Source organism: Nematolebias whitei, chromosome 11, assembly GCF_014905685.2.
Source record: "Nematolebias whitei isolate Nwh7 chromosome 11, NemWhi1, whole genome shotgun sequence".
Lineage (NCBI taxonomy): Eukaryota > Metazoa > Chordata > Actinopteri > Cyprinodontiformes > Rivulidae > Nematolebias > Nematolebias whitei.
Genome location: NC_056508.1, coordinates 18,059,376 through 18,076,732, shown reverse-complemented (window position 1 = coordinate 18,076,732; position 17,357 = coordinate 18,059,376). Strand labels below are relative to the sequence as shown.

Below are 17,357 nucleotides of genomic sequence, written 5' to 3'. Positions count from 1 at the left end.
ACCTACACACGCACCTACACACGCACCTACACACGCACCTACACACGCACCTACACACGCACCTACACTGAAAAACAACTTGCTATGGGCTGGTCTTTGTGAACATACAAGGATGACATCACCCCCGTTAACAACACGCACCATTATTCCCAGGAGCGTCTCTCTCTCTGCTGAAACTCGGTTGTTTGATTATACACGGGTGTGACTGTGAGCTCTTTACCAGGACTCAAGTGCAGACGAATGTGGTTTCATCCCGACTTGGTAGTTCTCATACACACCGGTTGTTTTAACTGCAGGCGGAAGGGACAGAGCAATTTCTTTTGCCTAAAGTAACTCCAGGATGAGCTGTGGTGTTCTGCTTTAAAAGTCGGAAACACTTTCCTGAACATAGGGGGTGGGACATGGTGAGAACTCAGTGATGATAAAGATATTTAACTAACAAGGACAGAATGGGCCTCGTGGACCAGGTGATGTTCCATTTCTTACTCCCGCTGACTGTTTTTTTTTTTTACAGCTGTTTTACAAGGTGATAACTCCGGAAGAAACATCTTAAATCCTTCATAAACGAGGCTCTGACATGAAACTTTTTGTAGAAATCATTGCTTTTACCTCAATATAAAAGGCAACAATTAACTTTGGCATTAAAAGTAATCGTTGCAACATCGTGGAGACCAGTCAAAAAGTATATCATAAAGAAACAAAATATGCACGATTTGTTTAACACCTCCCAATGGTTAATCTTTCCAGGTCCCCCTCATAATTCATTACACAGCGCAAGGGTGAAAGAAAGAGACTCCTTTGTTGTGTAATGAATTATGAGGGAGACCTGGAAATTCAACCACACACAGGAGTGAACAAAAATATTGATTTAAAGTTTTATCAGGAGGAGATGACCTGCATGACACACTGGACTCTTACCGCAGCACCTTCAGTCGTAGACTGAGACCACCGAGGGGCTCCACACAACAACACAGGAAGTCCTTCCTCCCTGTGGCTGTCAAGCTTTTCAACTCCTCCCCCTTTCTACACATAGCACAATAAAATAAATCCTGTATTACAATAAACTTCTTAATGTTTCTGTCTGCACCTGTTTAGAACTTAATTGCTTGCATTTGTAGAATCTGTTTAAAACTTAATTGTTGGCATTTTGTATATTCTCTGTTGTCTTTATATCTTGTGATTCTTATGTATGTTCCTTTGTACTGAAACTCTGGCACAATAATTTCCTGCGGGATCAGTAAAGTTCTATCTTATCTTATCTTATCTTATCTTATCTTAAAGTCAGCTGTGACTCTGTAGAGCTCGATCGCAGGTTGAGAAGCCGAAGCTATGATGATGTCAGAGGGAAAGGCGGTTCGGTATCACATGATATGTGAGCGTAACCTGGACGGTTCGAGAAACTCTCTTCAGAATGCAAATAAGCTTCCATGTTGTTTTTGTTAGATTCAACTCAATTCAATTTCAATTCGATTTTTAATTCAATTTATTTATATAGTGCCAAATCACAACAGAAGTTGTCTCAGGGCACTGAACAAAAACATTCACATACAAACAAAAGGAGGTTGAGGAGCATTAAGTGTAGAACCACAAGACTGAGGAACAGCTTCTACCCTGAAGCTGTTAGACTCATGAATCTCTAATCAGGATCATCACTGTGAAAAAAACATAAATCACCATAATGCCACTTTATGCTATGTGCTGCTGACTATCCATGCTGCTGATCTCATGCTGCTGATTTATTTCATGCTGCTGTGTTCATTCATACTCATCTGCTCACACAGACTCATGTTCGTGCTGCTGTTCGGCAAAGTGTTTTTGTACTACTACTGCTCACTGTATTCTTAGTTTAGCATTTTTCTTAGTTCATATCTTAGATCTTATTACTGTTTTCTTTTAGAGTTTATACTTTTGTTGGATGTAACTGGGACCCTGTGTACACAATTTCATTCCACCAATAAAGAAACTTTGACTTGGAAAAAAAAAAACAAGCCAAGCAAAAAGTTCTCTATTTACGGAAGGAAGCCAGCCGACGCGTTGAATCTCGATTTTGTCGCGGTCTCCCAGCGTCAGCACTGTTTTGTTTACAATGAGGGCATATCCACATTTCAGTTGCATATCAATATATCTGGAAAACTACTGGAGTAAACATTTGCAAACCGTACCATCTGATTTGTCCAGTATAACATTTTTATGTTTTAGAGTTTGCAATGATTGCCTTTAATGAATGACTAAAATCTGTCCACATTTATTCTTTATGTATGAAACTATTCAGATTGTATGAAAGTTTTTAATAACTTTATCTTTCATACTGTTGCAGTTTTAACTAGGCATAACGTGCTGACGTATTTTCCTTCATTCTGTCAGGGTAATACGATTTTTGGTACTGGATTAATAGCACTTAATAAAGATCATTCAATTAATACAACTCAATTTACATGAAGAGGCTAAATTGTCCTCTGCAATTAATTGTTTTTATCCACACTCCAGCATCCGAGTGCAAAAGTTGGAAAATAAAAAAAAGTATGTAAATTTTAACACAATGATGAGACAAGTCACATTGATGTGCAATTACATTAAAACTATTTTTTAGTAATGGTCATGACATTTTCTAGTGTTGAATATGATGTTATTTGTCCGAGTTATCTTCCTTCCATCGATGGAGTGTTATGTCACGCGTGATTTTCTTTTTTTACTCAAACATTTATCTATAATAAAAAGCCTCTGCTTCATTTTTTTACCAGAACAGAAACAGAAAAGTTCAGCATCTTGCAGCAGTTAACACCGTCTGCTTTAACTTCCACTTAATTTTATTTGTCTACAACAAAAAGATGAGACTTAAAGCAGATTTAAAATCCTCTTCTTCTTGTAGCAAAGCCTGTTATTGTCTGCATTCACAATATGAAGAGGTAATACTAAAAAGTTCCTGGAGAAACTTTGATGGGGACTGCCACGTTGTCATCAATTTAAATTTTTGATTTGACAGTACTATGTGTTGGGCATTTCTCTGCTACCAACATACCAAATTTCAGCTGAATAGCTTTAAAATGGTTGAGTTATCATATTTTGTCCCTTTTAACAAAGTCGGCCATCTTGGATTTTTGATTTGGATTCAGTATGTGATGGAAAACGTTCACAGCTATAACTTCACCAAATTTCAGCTCTATATGTGTAAAAGTAGCTGAGTTAAAGCCATTTAAATGTAGCTTTGATGGCCATCTTGAATTTTTAGATTTGAATTCAGTATTTTTTTTATTTTTTTTTAACCTTTATTTATCCAGGTAGTCTCATTGAGACACGAGAACTCATTTTCAAGAGAGACCTGTTTGGGGAGCAAATGGGGGTTAGGGGCCTTGCTCATGGGCCCAGGGTGGGGCGAATGAGGGTGGGGGCAAGTGTGGGTACTTCACCTACCCCACCCACATTTTTGATGTTGTCGGTACCGGGGCGTGAACCGGCGATCTTCCGATCACAGGCCCACCTTCTCTAACCTCTGCGCCACCACTCCCCATTTAATGGGCATTGCTCTCAGCTACCAACACACCAAATTTCAGCTGAATAGCTCTAAAAAGAATTGTGTTTTCCTATTTTTCCCCTTTTACCTCAGGCGGCCATCTTGGATTTTTGATTTGCTTTAGCATTGTATGAAAATTCGCGCTCAGCTACGACCAGAGCAAATTTCAGCTCAATATCTCAAAGAAGGACTGAGTTACAGCAGTTAGAAGCTGTCAGACGCTGTGGAGTTCCATCAGATGTTTTGCATGAGAAAAGTGGTGTCTTTGTTTGCAAATTACATCACCATGGTAACTCGAAATGCCAATAAAAGTAATAAAACACATCACGGCACCAAGCTGGTCGTTTTGATATAACATTTGTTGGGGTACACATTGTGGTTCAGGCCGCATTAAAGTTGACGGAAGAGTAAGATAAAGTTAAGAAAGCTAAGTCAGGTGGATAATAATAGGTGCTGCCTTACTAGGCAGTCCCCAATAATAATAGTTGTTCTCTGTATTGTCACATTTTTATCATGTAAAAGTTGTGTAGAGCCTGCTAAGCTTTGCATAACACAATTTACTGATAATTACACAATTTACTGATAATTACACAATTTACGACTTAAAAGAAGCCTGGGTTCATGTTTAGAGGACACATGGCTGTAACTGTTATTGCACAGAGGATACCAAGGTTTTGTGCAACGCCAGCAGGAGGAGAAAATGTCTAAAGGAAAAGATTATTCACTTGTGTAAATTAAATTTATTTGGAAAACCAGAAGAGAATGTCACCAGCATGGCTGCCAAGCTTATATACAAGATACTTGATTAACTGGTGAAAGTATAAATCTCTTGAAAGCAGAAGTCAGGATAGGCCTATTTGGTTGACCACAACCTTTGAAAGCATTTTATGTTTTGAAGACTTGATTTATGCATTTATTTGTTATGATGTAATGTATACCCATTAATCTTTTGATTGGATGTCCACATTCTGACCACAGTTATTCCCGAAAGCAACCAACTTTTCCAAATGGGAAAGATACATTGAGAAATTAGTAAGCTGTTCACCAGCTTGAGCGGATGATAGAAATCTACTAAAAAAAGTTGAAGATGCTCTTATTATTTGGCTTGTTAAATTTTAAATATTCTCTCACACCTATAGTCCCAAAGACACCGTCCAATTCTAAACCACAAAAAAAAAAAAAAAATCAATAACAATTTTAATCTAATTTAACTGGACTCTTAAACCAAATAGTCTTATTTTCTGTATTAAAAAAAGCCTGTGAAGGACTAGCAGCCTGTCCAATTTGCAGCAAATTCTTGCACGTCCACACAGAAAAGCAACATTATTGAAAAAAGCTGACAGTCTGCTCTGATCAGAGCAATTTTAGGACAACACCTACAGAAGTGATCCTCCCAACTGCAAGATTCCTATTGTGATCCATCACCTTGTTTCTAGCTACTAATTTGATTACGCTGAAACTTTCTGACAGGTACATCTATCAGCACAACAACAGATATAAAATAAACAGGAAGATTGAAACAGATCAGTTTAGTTAATCTGCAGCTAATTGTAATTAATGTCACAGCCGGAGCAGCAGCTGCTGAACAGCAGGCTCTAAACAGAAACGTATTCCTGACTTAACACAACCCAGCCACGCTCTTAACCCTCACTATCACCTGGGGACAGTTGTGGAAGACAGCTTTACAGCTTGCTGTTAAAACACACCATAACTGCTCCCTGATCAGAAATATTTACACATATTGTGTACAATAAAAACACCTCTTGGTGAGGGCTTGAATTGATCCTGAAGGCTGTAATTCTTAACTCTTTAGGGTGAGTTAATGTTTATTTAAAGCTGATTATGTTGGAAGACAGCACCACACTGAATTTTTTTTTTTAAAGTTAATTCTGCAAAAGTTTAAAGGGTGCAAACAATGCTTTTACAATAATAAAATCTGATAAAGCTGGACCACTGCTTATCATAAGACTGAACAAAAATATGACAATGATAATGAAAAGGAAACAAATTATGCTCCATCTAAGTATTATAAAGATTAGATCACCTGCTTTTTTTACACTGTAAGCTTACCTTGGAGTATTGTCTACGTAGATTGAAGCGCTGCACCATCCTTACTTACTGACAGATCCACAGCTGGAACCCCTGCTCTACTTCACTCTGCTGAAACCCCACCACAGTCCACACACCGTCTCATAAGGTGCACTCCACATTCACACACACACATGCATGGAGCATGCACTCTACCTTCCTCTTTAAATAGGCATGTGCACACACATTTCTAGTACACGCCACTTCGCTTCTACTATGCAAACACAAGTGAGAAGAGAGGGGAGGAAAAAAGTGAGAGTTGAAAGAGAGAGGGGGCTAAAAAGAGATAAAGACAACCATGCTGTGTACCCCCACTCCACTCATATTCACTGAGCCGTCTCACACAGATCCACCCACCCACACTCACATGGCTGTCAGTGCACAGATGATTTCCAGTGGACACAATCAGAGACACAGTATGTGGAAGTCAGATGAAAATGAGATCTTACACATGCACACGCCCTTCCACATCCTCCTCTGAAGACAGAACTGAGAACACATTCACACTCAGCAAAGAGCTCAGCTCCCACTCATCTAGGACAAGGTGAGGTTGCCTACTGCTTCCTGTCAGCGAGCCGAAGGGTGGGGTGGTTGTGAGCAGGAGCGGCTGGTGGAAAGACTGAAGAGGAGGAGGGGAAGATGGGAAAGGAGGAGGGACCAGCTGACTGCCTGTATTCTCTCTCTCTCTGGGGATAATGGAAGGGGGACAGTGAGGGAAAAAGGGAAAGAACAACAGGGAGGAAATGGAATTTAAAAAAGGAAGGAAAAAGAAAAAGACTTGTTTGTTGCACGACTGAGAACTGATCACCGACTGAATGTTCCGGATATACAACCTAAAACAAGCCTTATACCCTCAGCCTCCAGTAGAAGCAGGATGTTGCACCTCCAAGGTCAACTATGCTGTCACTATGGCAACAAATAGGGTGTACATCTAAGTACCGGTAGTTTTCCACAATTTTAAGGGTAACCACCACAATGGCTTGGATTGCCCTAATGGCATTGCTCTGTTGCTATGCTGAGACAGAGCAGTGTTGTTGGCGGCATGAGTGAGAAAGGTTGCAGACCTCAGAAGGGCTGATACTCCTCAAATACAGAAGCAAAACTAATGGCAGCTATGCATTGTAAGTCCCAGCCTGGCCTGGCCTGGACTGGCCCGACCCGGGTTCCACCCCAGGTTTTGAGTGTCACCAATGAGCAGTCTGGTCCAGTTCCAGCTCAACTTTTGGAAACTAGAGACCTGGGGTTCCATTCAGGCCGGGCTGGTGCTGCAGCTTTGGTGTAATCAGACTGCTGGCCATTGATTGGTGTACTGGGGGTAGAGCTGTCATTTCTAACCCGGGCCCAAAACCTGGCACCACCTGACCCGAATTTGGGCTGGGCCGGGCCATAATAATGTGCTGGATGGGCAGGCCAGGTTGGTGTCTGGCTTTGGATTGTGTCAGCGGACGCAGATGCCTGACGATCCATTTATATGGCAACATGGCTTGCCATACAATCACCAGCCGCACGCGGCCATTTGACTACGCGCTGACCAAACAAAGTTCAGTTATGCTTCAGATGGGACTATACTGCCAGGAAGCGATCCAACAAAGCCCAAATGGACGTTCGTTCAGTCGCTGCGCTCAGCGGACGCGCACGGCCGACGACCCAAACAGGTGAGACCCCAAAATGTCCAACATGTCAGAGCAGGGTCCGTGTCTGAATAATGCAGAATGCAGGCAGAAGCAGGGATTTAATGCGCTTTGATGGCCATGAAAGAACAAACACTCCCTCAGTTCTGATCTTCTGCCCCCTTTTACTCAGCCACGCACGTCCACCGACAGTTAGTATAAGCAAGGCTTAATTAAAAATGGTGGGGGGGGGGGGGGGTGTTCGGGTTCAGACCTGTAATTACTGTTAATTTGTCGGGTTGGGTTTGGAAATGGTGGCTACTGGCTGGGGCCGGGTCGGGTGGGAGTTTTGGGGCCCGAATGCAATTCTAACTGGGGCGGGTGGGTGTCAAGTCACTGGTGAGTCATACTTTGAGCGACAGCTCCTTACCACCATTTCCTTCAGCTACTTGCTTCTGGCCAGTTGTGTGATAGACAGAAAAATGACTATGCAAAAGATGGCACCAGCACCCTGGACAAACAGCAAGGTGCAGTGATTGCTGAGCTGAGATTCAAGTGGTCTTGCTATGACAATCCTGACCACATCAAAGCGGCACTCTGCTGAAAGCAAACAAAACCAAGACCAGGTCTGGGCCAACTGTGGCCAGTCCAGGCTGGACTGAGCCTTACAATGCATAAGAGACATAAAAGAGCCCACATGCAAGGCTCAGTGTCATCTCAGCTGAAGTTACTCACACAAGACTGAGGGTCATTTGGTTTACAGATGAACAAAAGAGGAAATGACTTTATGAGATGTTCCTCTCAGATTCATGCTCATATTTATTTTATGTGAGCTGTTTGAGGCCTACTATTCATAGCTGGACTGAGTGACAAACATGATTGTGTCTCTGGTAAATAGCTAGTATGTTATTGGCACTGATATTTTCATCAACCCAGGGATCAGTCAAGTCTACAATAAGCATGAGCTCATGAGTCAAGGGGCTGCTTACAGAAGCTTTGTTGATCTGATTCCACCCTCTGGTGGCCGAGAGAGCTAACTACAGTAATTTAATTCCAAAAGTTAAATATTATCTAAAGTGGTAACAACTAAACTACTTCTGTGAAACAGTTTGGCATATTTCAGATTTTTTTTTTGAGCATTGTTATTATTAAATACATTTTAATGTTGGTAACTGCAATGAATGTATCCTCTGCAGCAGCAGGAGCTGTTTAAGCTGAAGCAGCAGAAAGTCACTGCACATCAGCAGCAAGGTGAACCTCAGCTGTAGATTGACAGCTCACTGACAAACAAGGCCTGACATCAGTAAACGGGGGAAAAAGACACTGAATAGCCTGCGCAGAGATGATGAATGGCTGCTGCCACTTACCTTGTCCGTCTCCTCTGTTGACTGATACCCTGATGACAGGCCCACATCTCCGCCGGTGTGTCCTGGAGCAGGACTACTGGGTGTGGTGTCGGTGGTGGAGGAAGAGCGTGGCCGGCTAACGTGCTGCTGTGGATCATGGGTGTTGCGGCGCTGTGGGGCCTGTGGACTGCTCCTCAGGAGGGGATCCCGATCTCCGCTCCAGGACCCCTTACTGCGCCGGCTTTGCAGGCTGGTCCCACGCCTCATCATGCCTGCAGCAGCTGGGCCCTGGCCAGCTGCAGACAGAATCACAGGAGCAGATAGGTGGTCAGATTCAGGAGAGCATGATTCAAAGGTGCCTTCAGGAGCAAGGGGGAGGTGTCACCTGCTGAAATCACAAAGGAAGATGAGGATGAAGATGATGAAGGGATGGTGGAGCGAGAGAGGGAAAGGCGTTTTCGCTGATGCTGAAAAAGTTGCTTCAAGCCCTCGCCAAGAACCCCCATGCTCTCCCTGGCATTTTGACTCATTTCACTGAATGAAGGGAGAACTGACTGAGATGAAGCCCTCCTCAACTCTGAGCCTTGTGAACCCTCTGACACCCCTCCAGCTCCAGGACTTGAACTGAGGCCCATTTCCTTTGGCTCACTAGGACTGTTTCCCCCCTGCAGCATGGGGTCCAGCTGAAACCACATAAATACCAGGGGTGAATTGCCTAACTCAGTTGTCTGCTTATGCTTCTCTCTCTATTAGTCAGGCATGTACAGGGGCAGATGTGGTCAATGACTCGGAGAAAGTGGAACAGAGACTAGCAGATGGCAGTAGAGAATGATGGGAGTAGGGTAGGGACTATAAATGATCAGTTCAGTCTCTGTCAGAGGGATGGATCCAAATTGGGAGCATGCATCGTTGACTCAGGAACAAGTGGCCTTGCTGGTCTGACACAAAGAGAAAGGAGATTTATAATGAGAAACTGGACTTCACCTACAATAAATCTCATGAGCAGCAGTAAATTTTCATATCAACCTATGACAGTTAATGTTTCATTATCAAATAAAGGTAAACAACTAGGCCTGTCACAATAACAAATTTTGCTGGGCGATTAATTGTCTCAGAAGTTATTGCGATAAACGATAATATTGTTTGAAAATTGAGAATAATTAGTAATTATTGTCAAATTTAAGAAGAAATGTTTGTTAAATTGTTTTGTGTGAAGCAACTTTTTTCGATCACCGGATGGCAGTATTAGACTGTTTGAACCGAAAGATGGATAGTGAGGGAGCGAGCAGTGTGTCACTAAGAAACATGGTATGGAGGCCCCTTGACGTGACATGGGCTGTCTCTCTTTGGTTCTCAAAATTGCGGACGCTCGGTGTGGTTTGAGCTCTTTAGCATAGCATTTTTCACACAAAGCTTTTAATTTAAAAAAAATCAATAAACAAGTTCTCAGCTTCTTTTTGCAGAGAAAAACAACTTTTTTTACACGAAGGCACAAGTTTCAACCGTGAATTTTGGCGCTTCGACAAGACAGAGGTTTTTTTTTCCTGAGTTCTGCCTGTTAGCTTAGCTAGTAGCTTAGCTTCTCAGCTTAGTAGTAAAAAGAGAGAGACACGATGAAACGATAAAGCCGATATATGAAAATGAGGTCGGTAATTTTAGTTTATCGTGTGATTAATTGATTTATTTTTTATCGCAACAGGCCTGCAAACAAGTTGGATCAAAGTAAGCTAATAAAATGAAAAAAAGAAGGCAAAATGTATATAAATGTAAGCATATACAGACTAAAAGCATAGAGATAAAACCAGCATTTACTGTTGTAGAGTCATCTGCAGCATCATTCTGATGCCAGCACATAGCTGGAACATGTTCCTCCTGTGTGCAAGCAGCAGCACTGCAGAGCCCAATCAGTAAGTGCTGACTGTAGGTGTATCTGACTATTGTGCAGCCATGCATCAAAGTTCTCTCTTTAATTTGAGTTTGCAAACTTGTTACGTTTGATTTATTAAAAAAAAACAGACAACCTTGAGAGGAATAGAGTCACACAGACAGCTTGAATTAAAAATGGAAGTGGGAAAAAACAGCAATATATGAAGAACAACAAACACCTACCATCACACCAGATGTCATCCTAGCATGTCAACTCCTGAGTACCTAAAAGAGATTGACAACAAAAATAAAACTGGTTATAAAAAAAAAAATTAAACAAAATTATTTTAAGATTCAGAATTTCAGTCATTCTGCTACCACTGCTCAAGATGCTTACCCTTTCTAAATTCAAATAATAAAATCAGCTTAATTGTAAAAATACATGCCAAAGCTGTGTAAATACTGATTAGCCACAGCACAAACATCACTGAAATCTTTATTTAATTGTTACAGCATAACGTTCCATTCAGGAACCTTGGGTCAAGTCATTCATGTAGAATTACTTTTAATTATACCACCAAACTAAACAGTGAAAGCTCCTGAGCAAAGGTATTAGTGGGGCGGACATTAACTTCCTGAATCACTAATTGCACCAATATTACAAACTGTGTTACACTTTCTGTGACACAACTTGAATATATGTTGTTTGTTGTTAAATTTATTGTTATTATTTTGATTTTGTTTGTTTTTCAAGTCAAGGTTCTTTATTGTCATTAGCGTCACATGTGGTACATGAGGTGGAACGACATTGTGTACACAGGGTGAGACGATCTCACCTGATCCTCACCCTGATCATCAGCAGCTGTTCCTGCTTGCCTCATTAGTAACTAGTATTTAGTCTGAGAGCTGCCCACCTGACATATTCGAGCATTGTCCTTCCATGGTGTCACGATTCATGTACCTGCTTTGTCAGCCCCACACGAGGGTATTGGTAAGTTTTTGCTGCCCCAGTCAGCATTCTGTAGTGATGGGCAGATTAGGCCTCATTGGGTGTAAGGCACATTTCCCAAACTGTGTCGACACTGTGTTGAAACTGTGTTGCTGTATCATTTTTTTTTTTAAACTTTTTATTTTAAGCCCTTTTTTTTTTTTACACAACTGAACATCTAACATTCCCCTTCATTGAACATTAAAATAAAAAACAAACACACATAAAAAAATAAAAAAAACGCACAGCACAGGAATTGCCAACAACTTTTAAAAAATTAGTCACAAAAAATATACAAAAGCAATGAACCAAATCCTCTGAAAGTCACAACGAACCACCCATCAAGGTGTCAGACAAACCTCCACACAGCGCCACCTTTGGTCAAAAAGATCAGTGGTCATTTGTAGAACTGATGTCATCTTTTCCATAATATATACTTGTTTAACCCTCCGTTTCCATTCAATTATTGTCGGGGGTTTCAAGTCTTTCCAATTTACAGGGATTAGTTTTTTTGCAACCAATAATAAAACATTACAATATATCTCTGATTTGAATTGAACTCTTCATTTAACATATCCCCCAGTATATAAAACAAAGGACCTGATGGAACTTCCATCTGTATTATTTTCTCAAGCTCCACCTTGATATTCCTCCAGTATGTTTGGATAACAGGACAATCCCAGAATATGTGTGTATGGTTAGTATGGTCACCTATTTTCCCACATTTTCTCCAGCAGTCTGCAGTTGAGGGATCCTTTGCAAAATCGGAGATATTAAGAGGTGTGTGGAAATACCTCATTTTCAATTTCCAGTCAAATTCTTTCCATAACTGACTGGTAATCCCTCTTTGGCTGTTTTTCCACAGGTTATCCCATACAATATCAAGTGAGAGCCTCTTATATAAAATTAGAGAAATGTATTTTTGTTGGAATTTTCTTTTATATAATGGAAATAAAGTATTGTTCTATATCATTTGGATCTTTATTAATTCTCTCTTTGTCTTTATGGTTCATAATGTAATGTCTAATTTGGAGATATATATACATATCTTTTGCTGGGAGATCAAATTGCTCCCTAATCTGTGAGAAAGATTTAAAACCTGTTTCTCCAAACAACTGGTTGAGAGTCATGAGACCTTTGGTGTTCCATTTTCTAAACCCCTGGTCCCATACAGAAGGGGGGAAGTCTATATTACCCATGATTGGCATAGCTCGAGATATTGATCCTGTGTCATTCAACATTTTTTTTACTTCCATCCAAATCTTCAGAGTATGTTTAATCCATTCATTTTCAATTTTCAATTTAATGACAGATTTTGAATCAATAAAAGGCAAAGTTGACAATAATATACCCTTCAGCTCCCCCTGCTCTATTCGATTCCAAATTGGTTCCTCATCTCCCCTAATCCAAGTGACTGTTGCAGCTAATTGAGCTGCCCAGTAATAATATTTAAATTAGGTAGAGCTACTCCTCCTTTATCTTTTGGCAAATAAAGTGTCTTAAGTCGTATTCTAGGTCTCTTGTGCTCCCATATAAACTGTGATATTAATTTGTTTAGTTTATTAAAAATATAAATAGGAACTCTTATGGGCAACGATTGAAATAAAAACAGAAGACGAGGAAGTAAATTCATTTTTATAGTTTCGATTCTGCCTAACAGCGAGAGTGGGAGGACTTCCCAACGGGTCAGATCATTCTTGAATTGTTTTATTAACTCAGTGTAGTTAACATCGAACAATTTTGTGGGGTGAGTTGTCAGAGTGATCCCTAAGTACTTCTAAAGCCCTTATTAGGGAAATGGAAGGACACAGTTTTATTTAATTCTTCAGGCCACTTCCCTGACATTATCATTGCTTCTGATTTGTTTTGATTTATTTTATATCCTGATATATCTGCATATGTATCTAAACATTGCATACGTGCTGGTATTGATGTGCTTGGGTGTTTTATAAAAAGCAAGACATCATCTGCAAAGAGAGCAATTTTGTGGATCATTCCTTCTCTGTCTGTTATTCCCTGAATCTGTATATTTTGGCGTATAGCCTCCGCTAATGGCTCGATGCTTAGAGCAAAGAGGACAGGTGACAGTGAATCACCCTGTCTCACTCCTCTTCCCATTTCAAAAAAATCTGAGCAGTGCCCGTTAACTCTTACTCTAGACCGAGGGTTTTTATATAAAAAATTTAACCATTTAAGAAATCTCTTGGCAAAACCCATTTCAATGAGGGTATGTTCTAAAAACGTCCAGTCGACTCTGTCAAAAGCTTTTTCAGCGTCTAAACTAAGAAGCATAGCTGGTTCTTTATCTCTTGCCATTATTAACTGTAAATTTAAAGTTCTCCTCACATTATTTATACCTTGCCAGCCTGAAATAAATCCTGTCTGATCCAGCTTAATTAACGTTTTTATACATTTCTGTACTCTAGTCGCTAAAATGGAGGTCAATATCTTATAATCAACACACAGAAGGCTTATGGGACGATAACTAGAACATTGTATCGGGTCTTTTCCATCTTTATGTAGTATTGTAATAATAGCTTCTGACCAAGTGTCAGGAGGATTTCCTGTATCTAGTACATAATTATAAAGTTTGCATAATATAGGTGAAAGGTCATCAACAAATGTTTTATAATATTCTCCTGCAAACCCATCTGTTCCTGGTGACTAATTGTTTTTTTAATTTACATATAGTTTCTCTAATTTCACTCTCTTTTATAGGTTCGATTAAACTAAATGCTTCTCCTTCAGTTAGTTTGTCCAACTTAAGATTTGTAAAGAAATCTTGTATTTTTCGTGTTTTCAGTGCTGCTCCTGGCCCTTGTATAGCTGTCCATAATGTTCTGCAAAACTACCTGAGATTGCTTTAGGGTTTGTTTCAATTTTATTTGTACTCATATTTTTTATTTTAGGAATTACACGACGAGACTGTGCCTTTTTTAATTGAAAAGCTAACAATCTGCTGGCTTTGTTTCCCATTTCATAATATTTTCTATTTATAAATCTAAGGGCACCCTCTGCCTTATATGTTAATAATTCGTCCAGCCTTGCTCTAGTGTCCTTTAATTCATTAAGTGTTTCTGGCCTTCCATGTTGTTTATGATCCTTTTCTAATCTTTTAATTTCTGATTCCAATTCAAGTTGTTTTTTTAGTTTTTCTTTTTTTAGTCTAGACCCTATAGAGATTAATTTTCCCCTTATTGTGGCCTTAGCTGCATCCCAAAGCACTGCTGGTGAAACAGTACCATTATCATCCAGATCAAAATACTCTGTTATCGCTGATCGTACCTCTTCTCAAATACAGACATCTGTTAATATTGAGGTATTTATTCTCCAGTATTTAATGTGGTTTTCAGATTCCAGATTTAGGTTCATAATTACTGGGCTATGATCAGAGATGGTCATTGTGTCAATTGTGCTATCTTTAAGTCGAAATGTGTCTTTCTTTAATATAAAAAAATAGTCCAGTCTTTGTAACTTCCATTTACATGGGACATAAATGTGTAATCTCTTTCCCTCGGGTGAAGGTGGCGCCAGACTTCTATTAACCCCAGTTCTTCAATCATATTTAATAAACTTGTGGAGATTCTGGATTGTGGTTTGGTGGTTATGGGTAGTTTATCCAATTTATTATTAATTACACAGTTAAAGTCACCCCCTATAAGTATCAGTCCCTCGCCCTTCTCCGCCAACAGATGGACAATCTTTTTTTAAAAATGTGGGCAATCTTCATTTGGTGCATAGATGTTTAAAACAGTTATCTTAATTCCTGCCACTATACCAACCACCATAACATACCGACCCTCTGTATCCTGAAAGATTTTCTCATTATTATAGTATACACTTCTGTTAATTAAGATGGCTACCCCTACCCCCCGCATGAAGCACTATAGACTTGGCCCACCCACTCCCTTTTTAATTTTAAGTGTTCTATTTGCAATAAGTGTGTCTCTTGAAGTAAAGCTATAGAACAATGCATATTCTTTAACTGTCCTAAGATCTTTTTCCTCTTTATTGGGTTGTTGATTCCTTTTATATTATAGCATGCATCAGGATACTTTTATATTATAGGTGACTACGTTCAAAGACATTGTCTCTAGGTTGCTGTATCACTTAATGGCGACATCTGCTGGATTAAAAAAGTCATTGCAGGCAAATCCAAATAATTCAACAACTGGACTTTATTTGTAACAGAAGGTGTTTGTCTTGTTTGCTCAGCACTGAGGTGTCAGTGTCATCAGACCCATCACTAGCATTCTGTGTTATGTTAGTGCTGATATACTAATTGTCAGTTTTGTCTCCCCAAGCCATCCGGTTCTCCTGAATGTGGGTCCAGCCCTTCGCACTGGGTTCCGGTCCTCCTGCACTTGGGTTTGACCTCTTCACCCCGACGGATCGTGACACAGGGTCCCTGTGTACAAACTTGTCAGCTTTTTTTCTTCTTCCCGAGTCGAGGTTGTGGCTCATGAAAAACAGTCCAGTCTTATAAATCAGAGGAACAGACACCTCCCACCTCCATCAGAAACGGGGATAATTTGACCACTTCAGTGCACGACTAAATTAATGAACATAACATGCAACTGTCTGATACATGAGAGGAAGAGAGGATTGCCAAACACTAGTGATGGTGAGATGAAGCTTCATGAAGCACTGAGGCTTTCCATTAAACAGCTCGACTCATGATCCAACGTGCCACGGTGCTTCATTTGCTCTACTGCGCCATCAAGTGGACTCAAAATGTAAAACAAGTAGATGGATTATAAAAACAGAACTGGTTTGCGAAGTTTTAAGTTGAATAAAAGAAAATAGAAATCATGTTTGTAAGGACCTCAAATAGTCTAAATCTGATCTGCAAATAATCTTAATCTGTCTTTATGATGATGGCGATGATGGATTTTTCTGTCTGCCCCTTATATTTCGAATCTTGCGCATACAAATGAGCCAGTTCCTGAATCGGTCACATGGTACGACCTGCTAGCGAGGCCTCGAACGTCACTACATGCGTCATCGATACACGCCTCGATACACGCTCCACATAATTCCTCCTGGATTACTCGACACACGCTTCGAAGCCTCGACACAGAAGAACACATTACTACCGAACACACACGCTCAAAAATTTTGCATCTGTAAAAGTTTTTCACTTATATTTTAAAAAAATCTGTAAGTGAATAAATGATTTTAGAACATTCAAATAAATGTTCTAACCAGGGCTCAAACCCACAGACTTCTAATTACATGACCAATGCGTTATCCATTGACCCATCACAGCCACACTCACCACAGAACTGGTTAAATAAGACTCCACCATGTTGATTAAATGTCCCTCTTTCTGTCTGTCCTCCTCAGTTTTCTGTTCTGGTCCTCTGTCTGCTCCAAATGGATTTAACAGAATACCTCCACAACACAGAAGGTTCTGCTGCAGCTGTGTTTCAGCTTACGTCAGGTCAAGTGTTAGTGGTTATTCATGCAATAAAACCAGCTGAATGTGTCCACAGGGCAGAACATCTGACGCCCCAAATTAAATTCTATTGGAGTGGCTGTTCTGGTGACTATGTTCTGATCACCGGTGACTATGTTCTGATCACCGGTGACTATGTTCTGATCACCGGTGACATGTTCTGATCACCGGTGATTATGTTCTGATCACTGGTGACACGCTCTGATCACTGGTGACACGTTCTGATCACCGGTGACACGTTCTGATCACCGGTGACATGTTCTGATCACCGGTGACATGTTCTGATCACCGGTGACTATGTTCTGATTACCGGTGACTATGTTCTGATTACCGGTGACATGTTCTGATCACCGATGACATGTTCTGATCACCGATGACATGTTCTGATCACCGGTGACATGCTCTGATCACCAGTGACTATGTTCTGATCACCGGTGACATGTTCTGATCACCGGTGACTATGTTCTGATCACCGGTGACATGTTCTGAT

The 17,357-nt window shown here is 40.4% G+C and overlaps 1 protein-coding gene across 1 annotated transcript in view; it reads right to left on the bottom strand.

Annotated features, from left to right (window-relative positions):
* The window catches only part of tmcc1a (transmembrane and coiled-coil domain family 1a), a 44,352-nt gene extending 33,651 nt beyond the window's left edge, over positions 1 to 10,701 (bottom strand). Inside the window, exons 1-2 of the mRNA XM_037683961.1 lie at positions 10,665 to 10,701; positions 8,577 to 8,851 (exon numbers count right to left, since the gene is read on the bottom strand). Coding sequence (XP_037539889.1) covers positions 8,577 to 8,825 — 249 coding nt within the window. The 5' untranslated portion in view covers positions 8,826 to 8,851; positions 10,665 to 10,701. The remainder of the gene's footprint in view (positions 1 to 8,576; positions 8,852 to 10,664) is intronic.
* Between the last annotated feature and the right edge of the window lie 6,656 nt (positions 10,702 to 17,357).